We start from the raw sequence: 19804 nt of genomic DNA, 5'->3' as shown, positions 1-19804 counted from the left end.
CATTTCTCTATTCTAATGGGACGTAAGGCGGAGGACTTCGGAGCGCACAGCCTGCCTTGAAACTTCGTAAATTTTCCCAGGAGTCTCCTTCACGTCCTTGATTGCTGGGCGTCAGGTTTCCGCTGGGTGCGGAGGAAAGCGGGGCGGGAAATCAAAAATCGAACTCTCAGCTCCCGGCATTCCTCGTGGGCGGCGCTACCCTTTGACCCTTCGCTCGCGTGCTACACATCCGCGACTGTGCTACCAGTGGGAGGAAGATGGCGGCCGCGGCTGTGGTGGTTCCAGCAGAGTGGATAAAGAACTGGGAGAAATCAGGGAGAGGCGAATTGTGAGTGTTCCGGCCGGAGGCAGGCGAACTGCCGGGCCGGGGCAGGGTGTCAGTTTCACTCTTACCTGTGGTGGGAGGTTGAGAGAGTAAGATGTACCCCGTCCCCCACCCGGGCGTCGGGCGTCGATGGTCAGCTAGGAGTTTCGAACTCTGGTAGACGTGCGGTTAACCGCCGCGAACCTCCTTCCTTCCCTGGCCTCCCAAAAATCGCTGCTGCCTGCGGTAGCTTGGCTCCCTTTAGCCTCTTAGTAGAACTCCTGTTCGCCCCTGCGGGTCTCCGCGCTCCCTCTTGGTCTCTTTTTGTGTTCCCCTCTTCGCTTGAGCTCACTTGGCTTCTTTATCCTTATCGGGCTGCGCCGGGGCGATTTGGACTTTCCGTTTCTCTCTGTTCCATTTCTTCACTCTGCATCCGTTCGACTCCGTAGTTTTAGAGCTTGACGCGTCCTCTGCCTGAAGTCCGAGGAGGGCGAACCGTCCCGGACTCCCTCCTCTTCTCTTCGTCCGCTGCCGCGAAGCCCGGGTCTCCACGAAGCACCCAGTTTGGCACCTCTCGTCCTCCCGGGGAGCGGTCTTCCGACTGTCCCGGCTTCGTGTGGCACCGTGGGGAACTGTGACAGGCATGGCCGCTTCCCCTGAAGAACTACCGGCATTTCTGGGCTCTGTCTTTTCACCTTAGAGCTATTGCGGGTTGCATTCAACTTTCGTCATTAAATGTCCCCTAAACCCCATTTTATCCTGGCACTGCAACGAATTCTGGCAACTATCCAAGCTGCTCAAGTACCTAGGATAAGCCGATTGCTTTAGTCGTGAAACTTTCCCCCGGTTACACCGAAAACAGTAACTTGCCATACCCCTAGTCTTCTCGCCCACTAATTAGAGCGCTCCCTCCTTTCCTCCCCCTGGAAAAAGTCGTTTAATCAGCAAAGCAAACAACAGGATTAAGAACAGATATTAATAACAGGGTCTAATTTCCTTCTCTGGATCATTTTTAGATGTTAAAGCTCAACCCTGAATGAAATTAACTCTGCAATTTTTGTCGTCCTTGCCCACCCCCCTCCATTTCTGGTAGCCAGTTTACCGTGGCTCGAACTAAACATTCAAATCTTTGTAACTTCATTACTTGGAACGAAACACGAGGAACGCGTTGCCGGATCCCGCGCTTGTAATATTGCCAGTCTCTGTGGCTTCCTCCCCCGCACCCTCTGCACTGCTTTATGAAGTCTTAACACTGTGCGCTCTACAATTGCCTAAATAAGCGGCTGTCGTAGCCACTCAACTAGCTGAGTGACCTTGGACTGTTTCCCCTTGAATAAATTGGGAATAATAAGTACTCTACTCAAAGGATTGTTGTGAAGACTAAATAATGCCTGTAAAGCACTTGGCTTATAGTAAGTGCTCAAGTGATAGCTATTAAAAGTAATATTATTCCAACCTTTAGATATTTAAACTTCTCAGGACAGCTCTTGCGCTTAAAGTCTGTACCACTCAGGTTAGCAATTAATTCGTCTCTGACTCCTTCACGTGTATTTATTCTTGCACTCGAATGAATTGAGAGGCCCTTGAAAGACAGGGACTATGCCCCAGATTTCTTTTGGTTCAATACACGCCCCGCCCCCTTCAACAGATGCTTAGAATTCTTACTGGTTTATTAATTTCCAGGAAAGACTATTTGATAAACCTTCGTTTTTAACCGTAGTGAACATTTTCCTAATCCTCCTACGTGCTAGTTAACAAATAGCGATCGTGTTTGATAAACTAGTTGACAGCCATCAAGTTTTGGGAAGTGCAGATGGGAAGTTACCCAGCCAGACTGTTAGCTTCATCCGTATTAGGGTAATCCCCCCAAAACTGATAAAGCAGTTCGCTGTTTTATTTACTTTGAAAGCCAGCTCATTTATTTAGGGGCTGTCATCTTTGTAGTTTGCTCAGCTTTTTCCTTTCAGCTACTTTTTCTTTTTTTGAGATGCAGTCTGGCTCTGTCACCCAGGCTGGAGGGCAGTGGTGCGATCTTGGCTCACTGCAACCTCCGCCTCCCGGGTTCAAGCGAGTCTCCTGCCTCAGCCTCCTGAGTAGCTGGAACTACAGGCACATGCCACCACGCCTGGCTATTTTTTTTTTTTGTATTTTTAGTAGGGACGGGGTATCACTGTGTTAGCCAGGATGGTCTCCATCTCCTGACCTCGTGATCCGCTGGCCTCAGCCTCCGTTTTACTATTATTGCTCCCACCTTAGAATGAAAGGTATTAGGGCTACAGGTGAAATTCTGCTTGGCTTCGGACCGTTAGTGGTTGGAGAAAAAGTTACATAGGAGGTCGAAATACCTAGTTTAAATGGAATTTTAGGTTTACATTATGTATATTTACATAATACATGCTACCTGTCATGGTTGCCATGTGTGAAGAGCTGCTTAAAACCTTATTAGAACTTATATGTATGTAGTTATTGCATGATTTGTGGAATGTGTTTTGAATTATGGTAGATCCAAATCAGTATAGCCAGTTTTATGATTGCATTCTGTTACACGAAGATAAAGTTGTGTAACATAATGAGCTGCTTTAGTTAAACACATCACCATCCAGTACTTAGTTTTTGTTTATTTGACCTGTTTTCCCTCTGTGAAAACTTTGCCGCATATAGCATGTCTTGGGAGTTTCCCTATCTTCCTAAGGATAGATGTTACCATTTTCATTTTGTTAGGCAGACTACATGGTGGTGCAAACATATTACAAAAAAACCTTTTTCCTTTGTCTGAAAACAGTTTCTGAAATATAAAACAGCAACTGGAAATGAAGGTAGTATGCCAACAAGTTATTAGTGAATCTGTTTACAGATTTGGCATTTAGAATATGACCAACATTTAAAATTATACCTTGGGTGAATTTTTCCTTTTTAACAAGGTAAATTGGCAGAAAAGCTTTAAGTTGACTGAAAATCATCTTTTTAAAAAATAATACGATGTATTTCATCAGGTTGTTAATTTGTTTCTTGTCTGTCACTTCTTACCAGTGTAAATCTTTCTGGGGATGGTGGTCAACTAGTGTTGAAAGCAACACATGAGATGTATGGGGCATTTTATAACTTTTAGATAGGGCAGATTGTCAGTTGTACCCCATGAAAAACAACTGTCTATTAAATGGAAGGTCTTGTCTTTGGAGAATGTTTTTATTAGGTAATTAAGGAGAAAAGTAAAACTGTTTTTTGCCTATCTGAATGGTCCATCCATCACATACCTAGATACCCCATTATGTTTCCAGAGATACACCAATTAATATTTTAAATGCTAAATTATAGAACTCTTAAAGAGACCTTTTCCAACAGGGATCAGAAGGGCGAAGGAGGACTACCAAAATGTAATTGTCATTTCCAGTAATGCTTTATATCCAAATGTAAACTCTTTCAGATTGTGAAACATATGTGTTTAAATATTTAATTTTGAAATTAGTTTCTTGAAATTAGTCTCTTTATATTAACATAGAACTTGCCATGGTGAAGCGAATAAGCTTGCATGTACTGGTAGATCCAGCGTAGAATTCTGTTTTTAGTAGAAATCATTAACACAGTAAGCTCAGCATTTCTTTTTTACAAGCAACCTAAATGGAGAATTGATCTTAATCTGAAGATGCTAGCCTCATGTTAATACTTAGCCTAATTTTGAAATACTAATGTTTGTTGAGTATCATCTGTTTAAGTAGCTTATTTAGGTATTTCAGTTAGAAAGTTTGGTTAGGTTGCTATCTTATTAATGGTAGTTAAAAAATTTTTAAATTTAATTGTCAAATGTTTTGATTGCTATTTTTCTCCTGCTACTACGCGATTGCTGCTTTTTCTGCTGCTACTACACGATTTTAGACACTCTAGAACTTATTAAGTACATTTGGATGTTCAAAACATGCCATCTGATCTGAATTTCTGGAGGATTCTAGGTAAAGGGATATAATCATTCTAAGAAATTTTAGTCTTGGTGGTTGAGTCTTTTTTTCCTCGCAAAGTTGCTTCAAATTCAGCCGAAGCTTTATGTGAAACCTTTTCTTGATGTCTCAGTTTTCATTTGGTATTTAATTTCCCATTTTGACCTCTATTCATGAGCTAAGTATAAGTCTTAGTCTGTTTTCCTGGGAAGAGAAACATTCTTCAGAGAATGTTGAAGCAATGTCAGGAGGTTGTATAGGCTTTGTTTGTTAAAAAAAAAAAAAAATTATTCTAGAATGCTTTAATGTTAAGGTGGGGTGAGCGCTGTTAATATCCTTCTGCTTTTTGCCTACTGTAAGCATGGCAACTCCTGTTGTCTTTTTTTTTTTTTTTTTTTAAACATTTCCTCTTTCCTTTTCTTTTAAATGCATGTTTCCACAAGATAAAACTATATTGTTCCAGTATTCAATTTTGTGGGTTATGTCTCTGTTCAACAAATGGTAATAGAGGTAGCACTTTGCTTAACCTCATTTAACCTTTTCATTGTCTTGTTTTAAAGAATTAAGTGAAGTGTAAATGAACATCAGCCTTTTATATATGAAAGCCAAATTTGAGATGTGAGCATAATTAAGTAGTTTAAGTTCGTGTCTGTATTTCCTTTTTAATGGAAAAGGGAACAAGTTGGATGAAAAGCTGTATATTCATGTTAAGAAGTATTCACAAAATATCTTTTAAGTCCTTGAAGGAACTTCGGACATTTTATTCAGTTTTTTTATACATCTTTTGACAGAAAATAGAGTCTGTCCTCGTTCTCAGGGACCTGAGACAGCATCTTCATAATAGCAGTAAACTGTTTTAAGAGTAGAAAAAATGAAAGCCTAAGGTGGTGGCATGTGAGGTAGTATGGACTGTGGCACACGCCTGTAATCCCAGCTACTTGGGCAGCTGAATCAGGAGGAAGGATTGCCTGAGCCCAGGAGAGTCCTGGGCAATATAGCAAGAACCTGTCTCTATTTTTATTTTTAAAAAATTAAATTAAAAAAAATGGAAAAATGGTAAAAAGTATCTGAAAGCTCTTAAAGGATTAAAATAACTTGAATTTGGACTGAGACAGAAAATTTGATTATTTTTAAGCCATGTTAAAGTGGGCAACTATTAGAGGTAGTTTTGTTTGTTTCTTTCCCTATACTTTAGGTTAGTGACCTAAAACCATTAGGCAGGTGCATAGTAAGACAGAGGTAACGTTCAGAAACAGTAGTTTCTTTAAGAATCCTTGGTGGTCTTCTATGAGTGAATTACTTAGGGAGAAGAGCACAGATACTTCTACTTGTTGGGGGAAAATTCTTAGTGTTTGTTTTTAGTTACCTGTTATAACTAAGGGATACCTGTTTTATTTCTTAAAAAGTTATTTTTAACTAATTTTACTTTGAGACAGGGTCTTGCTTTGTCACCTAGGCTGAAGTACAGTCATGTGATCACGGCTTACTGCAGGCTTAACCCTGGCTCAAGGGATCTTCCCGCCTCAGCCTCCTGAATAACTGGGGCTACAGGTGCATGCCACCATGTCTGGCTAATTAAAAAGATTTTTATGTGTAGGGATGGGGTTCTGCTATATTGCCCAGGCTGGTCACAGACTCCTGGCTTCAAGTGATCCTCCCACTTCAGCCTCCCAAAGTGCTGGCATTACATTACAGGCGTGAGCCACTGCGCCCAGCCAAAGGAATACCTCTTTTATAGTAGGGAAATATAAGTATCTATTATGCAAGTACATTGCCTTATTGTAATAACCTTTCAATGATTCCATACACAATTTGACCAAATCTTTGAGATTCTAACTAATAGTTCATGATGACATTGTCATCTGTGTCCTAATGAACATGTTTATAGCCTGGTGACTGACAATACAGAATTATATTTCAGTTATTTCTTAAAGTAATATAATGATGACTGTACCGTTAGCCTAGGTAGGAGTTTGGAACACTTGACGCAACCCCTTCCCCCCAGCGATTGGAAGGCTTTTTGCAAAAGACATGCATTAAGATTGTTAAATAGAAATAATGCTATGGAAAATGTGAGAAAACAAATCCATTGTTATATGGAGAATTGTTTTAAAAAAATTTTTTTTGAGACAGAGTCTCACTCTGTTGCTCAGGCTGGAGTGCAGTGGTGTGATCTTGGCCCACTGCAACTTCTGCCTCCTGGGTTCAAGTGATTCTCCTGCTCCAGCCTCCTGAGTAGCTGGGTTTACAGGCATGCGCCACCAAGCCCAGCTGATTTTTGTAGTTTTAGTAGAGACAGGGTTTCACTGTACTGGCCAGGCTAGTCTCAAACTCCTGGCCTCAAGTGATCTGCCCTCCTCAGCCTCTTTAAAGTGCTGGGGTTATAGGCGCGAGGCACTGTGCCTGGCCCCTGGTATTATATTCTAAAGGGAATTGACCCTATAGGGGAAGTGAGAACCCACAGAGGGAATTATTTTAATATTTCAAAGTAAATATTGAAGCAACCTTGATGTACTTATGTATCTCCTCTCCACAAAAGACCTAGATGGCAGACATTTTTAGGTTATATCTTCTGATGCTAGTCTGAAGCAGATGTTATTTCTGTGTTGCCTACTGGAAGATTTTGTTTTATATTCCAGATAAACTTACTGTAGGTTTAACATATTTTGTGAAATTAGAGGCTTAATCAGTGTTTTTGTTTTCTTTTTTTGAGACAGGGTCTCTTTTCCCCAGGCTGGAGTGCAGTGGTATGGTCACCACTCATTGTAGCCTCGAGCTTCAGGCTTAAGCGATCCTCCCAGCTCAACCTCCCAAGTAGCTGGGACTATAGGCAAGTGCTACCACACTTGGCTAATTTTCTTTTCTTTTGTAGAAACGGGGTGTCACTTGTTGGCCAGGCTGTTCTTGAACTCCTGTGCTAAAGTGATCTCCTACCTCAGCCTCCCAAAGTGTTGGGATTACAGGCATGAGCCACCATATCCAACCTTAAGCAGTGTTCTTAATCACTGTTCTCTTCTCAACCCATTTGAAGGCCTGTCTAGTTCTCCAGGGAGGTAGTTGAATGTACTTGGGACCAAACTTAAACCAGCTTACCATTTGTAAGGTACTCTCAGAATTATTTTTCTTTTTTAGTGAGAAATGTTTAATAGCTAAATGACATTTTCTTTTTTTGCTTTTGTTTTTTGTTTTTGAGATGGGATCTCGCTCTGTCACCGTAGAGTGCAGGCTGGAGTACAGTGGTGTGATCATGGCTCACTGCAGTCTCAACTTCCTGGGCTCTGGCGATCCTCCTACCTAAGCCTCCCGAGTAGCTGGGACCACAGCCATGTGCCACCATGCTCTGCTAATTGTGTTTTTGGTAGAGACAGGGTTTCACCATGTTACTCAAGCTGGTCTTGAACTCCTGAGCTCAAGTGATGTTACCAGGTTTCACCATGTTACTCAAGCTGGTCTTGGATTCCTGACCTCAAGTGATTCACCCACCTTGGCCTCCCAAAGTACTGGGATTACAGGTGTGAGCCACCGTGCCTGACCTGACATTTTTAAACGAAATATTTAATTTAGTAAATGCTCTCCATTGCCTTTTTTTTTTTTTTTTTTTTTTTTTTTTGGAGACAGTCTCGCTCTGTTGCCCAGGCTGGAGCGCAGCGATGCGATCTCAGCTCACTGCAACCTCTGTCTCTTGGGTTCATGCGATTCTCTGGCCTCAGCCTGCAGAGTAGCTGGGATTACAGGTGCATACCACCCCACTCACTCAATTTTTATATTTTTAGTGGAGATGGGTTTTTATCATGTTGGCCAGGCTGGTCTCAAACTCCTGACCTCAAGTGATGCACCTATCTTAGCCTCCCAGAGTTCTGGGACTGCAGGTGTGAGCTACAGCTTCCATTGCCCTTTTTTTGAGACGGAGTTTCACTCTTGTTACCCAGGCTGGAGTGCAATGGCGCTGTCTCGGCTCACCGCAACCTCCGCCTCCTGGGTTCAGGCAATTCCCCTGCCTCAGCCTCCCGAGTAGCTGGGATTACAGGCACGTGCCACCGTGCCCAGCTAATTTTTTGTATTTTTAGTAGAGACGGCGTTTCACCATTTTGACCAGGATAGTCTCCATCTCTTGACCACGTGATCCACCCACCTCGGCCTCCCAAAATGCTGGGATTACAGACTTGAGCCACCGCGCCTGGCCTGCATTGCCTTTTTATTCTTTGGTTGTGAACATAATTTTGTGAGACCTAGAAGTGAATTGTTGACCAGCAAAAGTTTACTCTGTTGACTTTTAATAAGCTTACCCCGCTCATCCTGAATGATAGAGTATTGATATAATCATAAGACACAGAGGTGAGCTGCAAGGTTATGTATAATCTGCAAAGTAGATCATCTCTGTGGATGATTGTAATCTGGCATCTTATTTAGCCTTAGATGTGATACATATAAATAAGTCTTAAGTTAAACAATGAAACGGGAATTCCTTAGTTATAACAGGAAACTAAAAACAAACACTTAAGAATTTTCCCCCAACAAGTAGATTTATCTGTGCTCTTCTCCCTACGTAATTCACTCATGGAAGAGCACCAGGGATTCTTAAAGAAACTACCATTTGTGAATGTTACATTTGTCTTATTATACCCCTGCCTAAGTCTTAAATAAATTATTTGTTTCATCGACTAGAAAAAGGACTAATAGATATAAAAGAGTAAGAAACTCTTCTATATGAATTCGTTGGCTCTCTTTACTTTAAAGGCTTTTGCAACTTGGAATAATCTTCCTTCTATATTGCGAAATGTAACAAAAATACAGAGAAGTGCATGAAACCTCAATATAAAATCACTGTAAAATGCACACCCATGTAACTTACGCCCAGGTCAAGGCAACATACCCTCTTTCCGATCAAACCTTTCCCAACTCCCATGTAGTGACCATTATCCTGACATTTATGGTTTTCCTCTTTCTTGATTTTTCTCTTTTTAATCTTGCAGCTTCAACTCAAAGGAAATTTCTTGCTTTTGTTCACAGTGTCATTACCCAATATGTTTAGTTTTTTCCTTGAAATTCGTATAAACGAAATCATTGAATATTTATCTGACCATATCTGGCTGCTTTCACTTGACAATTAGGACTTTAGGATTCATCCATGTTGTAGGTGTTTGCAGTTTATTCATTTTCCTTTTTTTTTTTTTTTTGGTTCATTCATTTTCATAGTTGCAAAATATTCCATTATATACCAGTATTTGTTTATTTTTCATGCTGTTCTGTTGATTTTTATTGCTTCTAGTTTTTTGGCTACTACTAACAGTGCCAATAGAAACATTATACGCCAGTTTTAGTATATACAAGCATGTGTTTTTGTGGAGTATATACTAGGTATAGAATCTCTGGGTTATAGGTTACACATTAGCTCTGTGACATATTGCCAACCTATTTCAATGTATACTCCCACCAGTAGTATTTGAGTTGACCTTGTTTCACATTGTCACTACATTTTGATATTGTCAGACTTAAATTTTTGTAAATATGTATGTAATGGTATTTTATTGTGGCTTATATTTTCATCAGCATCTCTTTATATGTTGTTGGTCATTTGGAGTACTTATTTCTTCTTCTTTTTTTTTTTTGAGACAGTTTCTTGCTTTGTCACCCAGGCTGGAGTGTAGTGGTGTGAGCTTGGCTCACTGCAACTGCTGCCTCCCGAGTTAAAGCAATTCTTGTGCCTCAGCCTCCTGAGTAGCTGGGATTACAGGTGTGTGCCACCACACCTGGCTAATTTTTGTATTTTTAGTAGAGATGGGGTTTCACCATGTAGTGCAAGCTGGTCTTGAACTCCACTCAGGTGATTTACCCGCCTTGGCCTCCCAAAGTGCTTGCATTACAGGTGTGAGCCAGCACGTCCGGCCTGGAGTTCTTATTTCTTTTTGCGAAAGGCCTCTATTATATCTTTTGCCTTTTTTGCTATTGAGGTGCTTGCATTTCCCTCGTTGATTTGTAGGGGTTCTTTATGTAGTCTATATTTGAGTTTTTTGTGGGTTTCACTGTATGCATTACAACTATGTTTTTTTTTTTTTTAAGTTTGCTTTAAGTTCTGGGATACATGTGCAGAATGTGCAGGTTTGTTACATAGGTATATATGTGCCATGATGGTTTGTTGCAGCTATCAACCAGTCATCTAGGTTTGAAGCCCTGCATGCATTAGGTGTTTGTCTTAATGCTCTCCCTCCTGTTACCCCCCAGCCCTCTACAGGCCCCGGTTTGTGATGTCCCCTCCCCGTGTCCATGTGTTTTCATTGTTCAGCTCCCACTTATGAGTGAGAAGATGTGTTTGGTTTTCTGTTCCTCTGTTTGCTGAGAACGATGGTTTCTAGCTTCATTCATGTCCCTGCAGAAGACATGAACTCATTCTTTTTTATGGCTGCATAGTATTCCATGGTGTATATGTGCCACATTTTCTTTACCCACTCTTAATCATTGGTGGGCATTTGGGTTGGTTCCAAGTCTTTGCTTTTGTGGATAGTGCTGTAGTAAACATAGATGTGCATGTGTCTTTATAGTAGAATTATTTATAATCCTTTGGGTATATACCCAGTAATGGAATTGCTGGGTCAAATGGTATTTCTGGTTCTAGACCCTTGAGGAATCGTCACACTATCTTCCACAATGGTTGAACTAATTTACACTCCCACTGACAGTGTAAAAGTGTGTCATTGGCAGCAAATACTCTGCTGGTTTTCCTTTTTTTTTTTTTTTTTTTTTTTTTTTTGAGAAGAACCAATTTTTGAGAAAATTCCTGTGAAAGACCCATGTCTCAATAATCATGGTTTGTCTTTTAGTCATTCTTTCAAGTAAAAAAATTGGTGTTTTCTAATATCAGGCTAGTTCAGCTAGACAGTTTGCCCAAGTGCTTTACCTGTAGACAAATAGGCTGGTTGTATTTGGGTGTGTGGCAGAAATTATGCAAACTTTTAAATTTCATCACATAGGCTATTAAAAGGATGTGTTGTTAAAAAAAAAATACATCTTTGGCCAGGTGCAGTGGCTCGCTCCTGTAATCTCAGCACTCTGGGAGGCTGAGGCGGGCAGATCACTTGAGGTCAGGAGTTTGAGACCAGCCTGGCCAACATGGGGAAACTCCGTCTCTACTGAAAATACAAAAATTAGCTAGGCATGGTGTGCATGCCCGTAATCCCAGCTACTCAGGAGGCTGAGGCAGGAGGATTGCTTGAGTCTGGGAGGTGGAGGCTACAGTGAGCCAAGATCGCACCACTGCACTCCAACCTGAGTGACAGAGAAAGACTTCGTCAAAAAAAAAAAAAAAAAAAAAACAGCAACACCCAAACAACATGTTCTCAGGGCTCAGGATTTGACAAAATGGACAACTTTTCTTTTTTAATGTGGTTTAAAAAAAAAAAAAAAAACCAAAAACATGAGATCTACCATCTTAAGAAATTTTAAGTGAGTGGTACAATATTGTCAACTGCAAGTACAATGTTAGCAGATCTTCTCTTGATCTTTTCCATCTTCTATGAGCTGAACTTTATACCCATTATGCACCAACTCCCCATTTTCCCCTTCCGGCAGCCTCTGACAACCGCCAGTCTACATTTTGCTTCTGAGTTTGACTGCTGTAGATACTTTATATAAGTGGAATCATACGGTATTTTTCCTGCGACTGGCTTCTTACCTTAGCATACTGTCCTTAAGATTTATCCACGTTGTAGCATGTAACAGGATTTTCTTCTTTTTTATGGCTGAATAATGTTTGATTTCATAGATGTACACCATGTATTCTTTGTTCGCTCTTCTGTTGGTGGACATTTAGGTTGTTTCTACCTCTAGGCTATTGTAAATAATGCTGCAGTGAATGTGGGAGTGCAGCTATCTCTTTGAGATCCTGACCTAAATTCTTTTGGATAAATACTGAGAAGTAGGAATGCTGGATCATGTGGTAGTAGTTCTACTTCTAATATTTTGAGGAATCTCTATAATGTTTCCGTAACAGTTGCTTTACTTTATTTTATTTTATCTTTTAGAGAGACAGGCTCTTCCTTTGTCACCCAGATTGGAGTACAGTGGTGTATTCATAGCTCACTGTAGCCTTGAACTCCTGGACTCAAGTGATCCTTTTTCCTCAGCCTCCCAAGTGTCTGGGTCTATAGGCACATGCCACCATGACCTGCTAATTAAAAAAATTTTTTTGTAGAGACGGGGTCTTGCTGGGTTGCTCAGGCTGGTCTCGAACTCCTAGACTCAAGCAGTTCTCATGCCTCAGTCTCCCAAAAGGCTAGGATTACCTGAGCCACCACGCTTTGCAAGAGTGCCCTTTTATCTACTTATTCAACACTTATTTTTTTGGCTTTTTGGTAATAGCCATTTTGACAGGTGTGAGGTGATAACTCATTGTAGTTTAAATTTGCATTTCCCTGGTAGTGATTTTGAGCTTTTTTTTTCTTCCTGTTGGTTACTTGCATGTCTTTTGAGAAATACCTTCTCAAATCCTTTGCCCATTTTAAAATGGGGCTGTTTTCCTGAGTTGTGTTCTTTATATATTTTGGGTATTAACTCCATATTAGACATTTGGCTTGCAGGTATTTTCTCCAAATCCATACGCTGTCTCCATCACATTGTTAATTAATTGTTTTTTTTTTTCCTGTGTAAAGACTTTTTTTTTTTTTTTTTTTGAGATACAATCTTGCTCTGTTGCCCAGGCTGGATTTCAGTGGTGAGATCTCAGCTCACTGCAATCTCTGCCTCCTGGGTTCAAGCGATTCTCCTGCCTCAGCCTCCTTAGTAGCTGGGATTACAGGCATGCGCCACCATGCCTGATGAAGTTTTGTATTTTCAGTAGAGATGGGGGTTTTGTCATGTTGGCCAGGCTGGTCTCAAACTTTTGACCACAGGTGATCTGCCCGCCTCGGCCTCCCAAAGTGCTAGGATTGCAGGCATGAGCCACTGCACCCGGCCTCCTGTGTAGAAACTTTTTTGTTTGATGTAATCCCATTTGTCTGTTTTTCCTTTGGTTACTTGAGCTTCTGGGGTCAAATCTAAAAAATTATAACCCAGGCCAATGTCGGGTAGCTCTCCCCCTATTTTTTCTTTTAGGATTTTTATAGTTCCACGTCTTACATTTAAGTCTTTAATACATTTTGACTTGATTTTTGTATATGGTGTGAAATAAGTGTCCCATTTCATCATTCTGTGTACAGATATTAAGTTTTCCTAATATTCTTTATTGAAGGGACTGTGTTTTTCCCATTATGTGTTCTTGGTACCCTTTGTTGAAAATTAATTGACTGTAAATGCATGTGTTAATATCAGGGTTCTCTATTCTGTTCCATTGGTTGATGCTTCTGTTTTTATGCCAGCGGCATGCTGTTTTAATTACTGTAGCTTTGTAATATACAGTTGGCGGGCCTTATCTTTAGTTTGTTGGCCCCATCCACCAATTCAACCAACTCTAGGTCAAAAGCTGTGGATATGGAGGGCTGACTACGTATTTTCTATCTACAGTTGGTTGCATCCGCAGATGTGGAACCTGCAGATACAGAGGAATGACTGTATATATGCTGTATAAAAGGGACTTTTGAGCATCTGTGAATTTGGTGTGTGTGGAAGATGGTCCTGGAACCAATCCCCTTTGGATACAGTGGGCCAACTTTAGTTTGAAGTCAAATAGGGTGATACTTCTAGGTTTTTTCTTTTTGTTCAATATTGCTTTGGCTATTTGTTTTTAGTTTGTTTGCTTGTTTGTTTTTTAGTTCCAAATGAATTTAAGGATTGTTCTGTTTCTGTGACTAATGTCATCGGTGCCTTGATAGAGATTGTATTGAGTCTTTTTATCTCTTTGGGTAGCATGAACATTTTTTTAAACAATCTTAATTATACTAATTAATGAACATGGCATATCTTTCCATTTTTTTTTTTTTTTGTCTTCAGTTTCTGTCATCAGCATAGTTTGTGGTTTATAGATCTTTCACCTCCATGGTTAAATTTCTTCCTAAGTATCTTATTTTTTGTAGCGCTTTCATATTTATTATTTCTCTCTTTTCGTCATTCTTGGAATGCTATAATGTAGCTCTTTTAAGTGGAATAAAAAGATTTTTTTCAGGTAGTTCATTGTTAGTATATAGACGCGCTGCCTATTTTTGTGTGTTGATTTTTATATCCTGTGACTTTAACCTAATTATTATTTATTTTATTTCTAAATATCTTTTCACCTTGATGGATACAGTGTGTTTATTATTTCTAACAACTTGATGGTGTAGTCATTAGGATTTTCTAAATATAAGATCATTTTGTCAGCAGAGACAATTTTACTTCTTTTCTTGTTTGGATGACTTTGATTTTTTCTTTTTGCCTAATTGCTCTGGCAAGGACTTTTAGTACTCTGTTGAATAGAAGTGGTGACAGTCGGCATGTACCTAATCTTACAGGAAAAACTTTCAGCTTTTCACTGTGGAATATAATGTTACCTGTGGGCTTGTTCTTTATGGCCTTCTTTGTGTGTGTGTTGAGGAACATTCTTTTTATAGTTAGTATGTATATTTTTTTGATACGGAGTCTTGCTCTGTCACCCAGGCTGGTGTGCAGTGGTGAGATCTCGGCTCCCTGCAACACTGTAGCCTCCACCTCCTGGGTCTGAGTGGTTCTCCTGCCTCAGCCTTCCAAGTAGCTGGGATTATAGGCACGTCCCACCACACCCAGCTAATTTTAATATTTTTAGAAGAGGTGTGGTTTCACCATATTGGCGAGGCTGATCTCCAACTCCTGACCCCAAGTGATCTTCCTGCCTTGGCCTCGCAAAGTGCTGGGATTACAGGTGTGAGCCGCTGCACTCAGCCTCTATAGTTAATTGTTGAGAGTTTTATCATAAAAGGGTATTAAATTTTGTCAATTTTTTTTGCCATCTAATGAGATGATGAAATGATTTTTATCCTTCATTCTATTAGTGTGTCACCTTTAGTGTATGTTGTATTATCTTTGCATCCCAGGGATAAAACCATTGTGATCGTAGTGAATGATTTTTTTCCTTTCTTTTGAGCCGGAGTGTTGCTCCGTTACCCAGGCTAGAGTGCAGTGGCGTAATCTCGGCTTGCTGCAGCCTCCACCTGCTGGGTTCAAGCAATTCTCCTGTCTCAGCCTCATGAGTAAGAGGGGTTACTGGTGCATGCCACCACTGGTGGCGGATTTTTGTATTTTTAGTAGAGATGGAGTTTCATCATGTTGGTCAGGCTGGTCTCAAACTCCTGATGTTGTGATCTGCCCGCCTCGGCCTCCCAAAGTGCTGGGATTACAGGCGTGAGCCACTGTGCCTAGCCGGTAAATGATCCTTTTAATATGCTGTTAAATTCTGTTTGCTGGTGTTTGTTGAGGATATTTTCATCTGTGTTTATAAGATACATTGACTTGTAATTTTCTTTTTTTGTAACGCTTTTGTCTGGCTCTGGTATCGTGGTATAGTAGCCTCTTAAATTCCTTTTCTTTTTTTTCTGTGTAATTTGTTGTAATATTTTCTCTTTTTCTAATGTTATTTGAATTTTTTCTTTATTAAATGTCTAGCTAGAGATTTGTCAGTTTTGTAGTTCCTTTTTAAAAAAACACCAACTCTTAATTTTGATTTTTTTTTTTTTCCTTTTCTTCATTTCATCATTGTTTTTAAATTGAGATAAGGTCTCACTTTGTCACCCGGGCTGGAGTGCAGTGGCGCTATCTTGGCTCACTGCAGCCTTGACCTCCTTGTCTCAAGTGATCCTCCCACCTGAGCTCCCCAAGTAGCTGGGACTACAGGCATGGGCCACCATGCCTGGCTAAGTTTTTGTATTTTTTTTGTAGAGACAGGGTTTCACTATGTTGCCCAGGCTGGTCTTGAATTCCTGAGCTCAAGTGATCTGCCAGCTTTGGCCTGTAAAGTGCTAGGATTACAAGTGTGAGCCACCATGCCCAGACGATTTTTGTTTTGTTTTGTTTTGTTTTTTAATTTTTTATTTCAGTTGTTTCTGACCTAATCTTTGTTATTTCCTTCCTTCTATTAATTTTGGACTGTGTTCTTCTTTTTCTACTTCCTTGAAGTTTTGAGGTAGGCAGTTTATTTGAGATTTAAAAAAATAAGGTGTTTATAGGTCAAGCTCAGTGGCTCACACCTGTATTCCTAGAACTGTGCGGGGCTAAGGTGGACAGATTGCTTGAGCTCAGGAGTTCAAGACCAGCCTGGGTAACATGGTGAAACCCTGTCTCTCCAAATACAAAATTAGCTGGACATGGGACATGTACCTGTGGTCCTAGCTACTGGGGTATGGGGGTGGGGGGACCGCTGAGGCTGAGGTGGGACGATCACTTGAGCCTAGAAGATTGAGGCTGCAGTGAGCCAGGATTTTGCCATTGGAGTCCAGCTTGGGTGATAGAATGAGATACTATGTCCAAAAAAAGAAAAAAAAAAAGCATTTATTGCTATAAATTTCCTCTTTTGAACTGCTTTTGCTGCATCTCATATATTTTGGTATTTGTGTTTTCATTTTCATTTATCTCAGGATATTTTTGAATTTCCTTTTTGATTTTGTTCTTTGATTCTTTGGTTGTTCAAGAATGTGTTTAATGTCCACATAATTGTGAACCTTCCAATTTTCCTTCTGGTACTGATATCTAGTTTTATTCTCTTCTGTTTGGAATATTTTCCAATCTTTTAAAATTTGTTATTATTTTGTGATCTAATGATCAGAAGGTTAGATCACATGTTAGAGCCTGGAAAATGGTTTGTGTGTGCTTGAGAAGAATGTAGTCTCCTTATCTTGGGTCACATGTTTTATATATATATATATATATGTCTGTTAAATCCATTTGGCTTGTGGTATTATTCAAGTCTTCTGTTTCCTTATTAACCTTTGTCTGGATAGTCTATGGAAAGCAGTATATTGAAATTTCCTACGTTACTGTGTTGGTGTCCATTTTTTTCTTCAGCTCTGTCACATATATTCATACACTTTTGTACTCTGATGTGGTATGTGTATATATGTATAATTGTTATATTTTCAGAGTGTATTCGTCTAATATAAGCATAGCCACCCCTGTTCTCTCTCGGCTAACATTTGAATGGAGTATCTTTTTTCATCCTTTCACTTTCAGCCTATCTGTGTCCTTAAATCTAAAACTAGTTTCTTGTAGACAGCATACAGCTTTTTTGACAAAACCAGCTCATCTTAAAAAAAAAAAAATCAGTTTAGCCGGGTGCAGTGGCTCATGCCTGTAATTCCAGCAGTTAGGAAGGCCAGGGTTGGTGGATCACCTGAGGTCAGGAGGTCGAGACCAGCCTGACCAACACTGAGAAACCCCCTCTCTACTAAAAATACAAAATCAGCCAGGTGTGGCAGTGCATGCCTGTAGTCCCAGCTACTGGGGAGGCTAAGGCAGGAGAATCACTTGAACCTGGGAGGTGGAGGTTGTGGTGAGCCGAGATTGGGCCATTGCACTCCAGCCTGGGCAATAAGAGCTAAACTTCATGTTAAAAAAGAAAAAAAAAAAACAGCAAAAAACAAAGAGACAAAACAAACCAATTTAGATACTTTGTCTTTTGACATGGAGTTAAGAGCTTACATTTAAGGTACTTAGTGATAGGAAAGGGCTTACTACTGCTGCCATTTTGTTAATTGTTTTTCTGTTTTGGAGCTCTTCTGTTCTTTTCCTCTTTTGCCCTCTTCTTTTATATTTTATTATATTTTTCTATTTTTTCTTGCAATTTGTTCAAGAGATTGGGTCACTCTCTATTAGATTTTCCCGTAGTTTGAATTTTGGTGATTGTATCCCTATGGTATCTCTTAATATATACCCCTGTGAACTTTTTCTGTAAATTGTTAGTTGTATCTAGATGGCTTGATCAGATTTTGATTGGTGTTTCCCTACCCACAAGACAACTTCATAGGTGGGTGATGCTTTCTTTTCTTTTCTTCTTCTTCTTCTTCTTTTTTTTTTTTTTTTTTGGTGAGATAAGGTCTCACTCTGCTGGAATTGCAGGCGTGAGCCACCGTATCTAGCCTGCGTGGTGTTTTCTTTCTCAGAATCTGGAGGCACGTAATGTTTCATAGTCTATTTTTGTAATGTGAGTAGCCATTGGTAGATGCCTAGATTCTTTAATTAGGGATCTTAAAATGGTGATATTCTAATTGCATAATTCCTTCTTTTTTACTACAGAGATATTTCTAATCTTCTATGGGTTACCCAGTGGTACAGTTAGTATATGAAAGGCAGGATAAATGCTTGATTATTTTTTTTTATTTGTCAGTTGATATAATTTGCTCTGTAAGAAGCATCTCTTGTTAGGGTGGAAATTGAAACACATATTTTCTATTTTGTTTTAGTTTGCATTTATGTCGGATCCTCAGTGAAAATAAAAGCCTTGATAGTTCGACATACAGAGGTAAGATTTTTAAAAGTATCTTAGCTATCGTTTTTGGCTTGATTACAGTTGGTAACTATCCTGGTTTCTAGTCATTGTTAGGTATGAAAACAAAAGGTATATAGTTCATTTTAAATGAAGGTTTTACGTGGTTATATTAGAGTCAGGATTAAGATTGTAGTTATGTTAAGACTATATCTCTTACTGTACCAATGTTATTTGATGTGCATTATATTGAGATTATATTGCTTGACTTATGTAATTAGGACTTGGTATATTTAGCTAAATTTCAGCAGTTGTTAGCTGTATCAATCATAAATATGAGAGAAAAGATAGCATGGAAAGAAAAATTGTTCTGATCTTGTTTGCGCTAGAAAATTTCCAGAAACTGAGGTTCAGTGTTTTTACTAAAGCTGGTTATGTTTCGGTGTCGTCTGGGGATCTTGTTAAAGGCAGTTGTCATGAAAAACATTCACACAAAGGAATTGTTTGTTGCATTTCACAAATACGATTTATTAAATAAAATACTTGTAATTAAACAGGACGTCTTACAATTTTCCAGTAACTTTAGTTTTAAAGGACTTTACTATTAACATTTTATTAATTTAAAATTAGACCTGTGGATTTGTCAAAGAGGGCCAAAACTAAAAGCAATTGTGTCTAATAAGTGTAAAGCATTTACATTTGTAGTATTGTGAGGGGTAAAACCCACAGTGTATTTTTAAATTATAAAATATGTTTTTATAACCCATATTCTATTTGAAGCCTAAAATCATTAGATAAAATTAATTATGATCATTTAAAATATGCATTTGTGAATAGAATGTAAAGAATAGAATTATATATATATATATATATATACACACACACATATATATGTATATAAAAATGTGTGTGTGTTTTATTTTTCTTCTACCCAAAATTAATTATGACTTTCATAAGAGAGGAGATATATATGTGTGTATATATATATATATTTTTTTTTTTTTTTTTTGGAGACAGGGCCTCTTTCTGTTGCCCAGACTGGAATGCAGTGGTGTAATCATAGCTCACTGCAGCCTTAAACTCCTGGGCTCAAGCGTTCCTCCCACCTCAGACTCCCAGGTAGCTGGGACTGCAAGTGTGCAACACTGCTCCTTGCTTTTTTTTGATTTTTGCTTTTTTTGTTTTCAAGGCGGAGTTTTACTCTTGTTGCCG

General features: G+C 39.4%; 1 protein-coding gene across 1 annotated transcript in view; it reads left to right on the top strand.

The window, feature by feature from the left end:
- Positions 1–245: 245 nt before the first annotated feature.
- Positions 246–19804, top strand: part of LOC144581313 (THO complex subunit 2-like) — a 130038-nt gene continuing 110479 nt past the window's right edge. Inside the window, exons 1-2 of the mRNA XM_078364496.1 lie at positions 246–328; positions 18570–18628. Coding sequence (XP_078220622.1) covers positions 258–328; positions 18570–18628 — 130 coding nt within the window. The 5' untranslated portion in view covers positions 246–257. The remainder of the gene's footprint in view (positions 329–18569; positions 18629–19804) is intronic.

The sequence above is a fragment of the Callithrix jacchus genome, chromosome Y (genome assembly GCF_049354715.1).
Source record: "Callithrix jacchus isolate 240 chromosome Y, calJac240_pri, whole genome shotgun sequence".
NCBI lineage: Eukaryota > Metazoa > Chordata > Mammalia > Primates > Cebidae > Callithrix > Callithrix jacchus.
The sequence above is the reverse complement of the archived record's forward strand: the minus strand, read 5'-3'. Positions and strand labels throughout refer to the sequence as shown.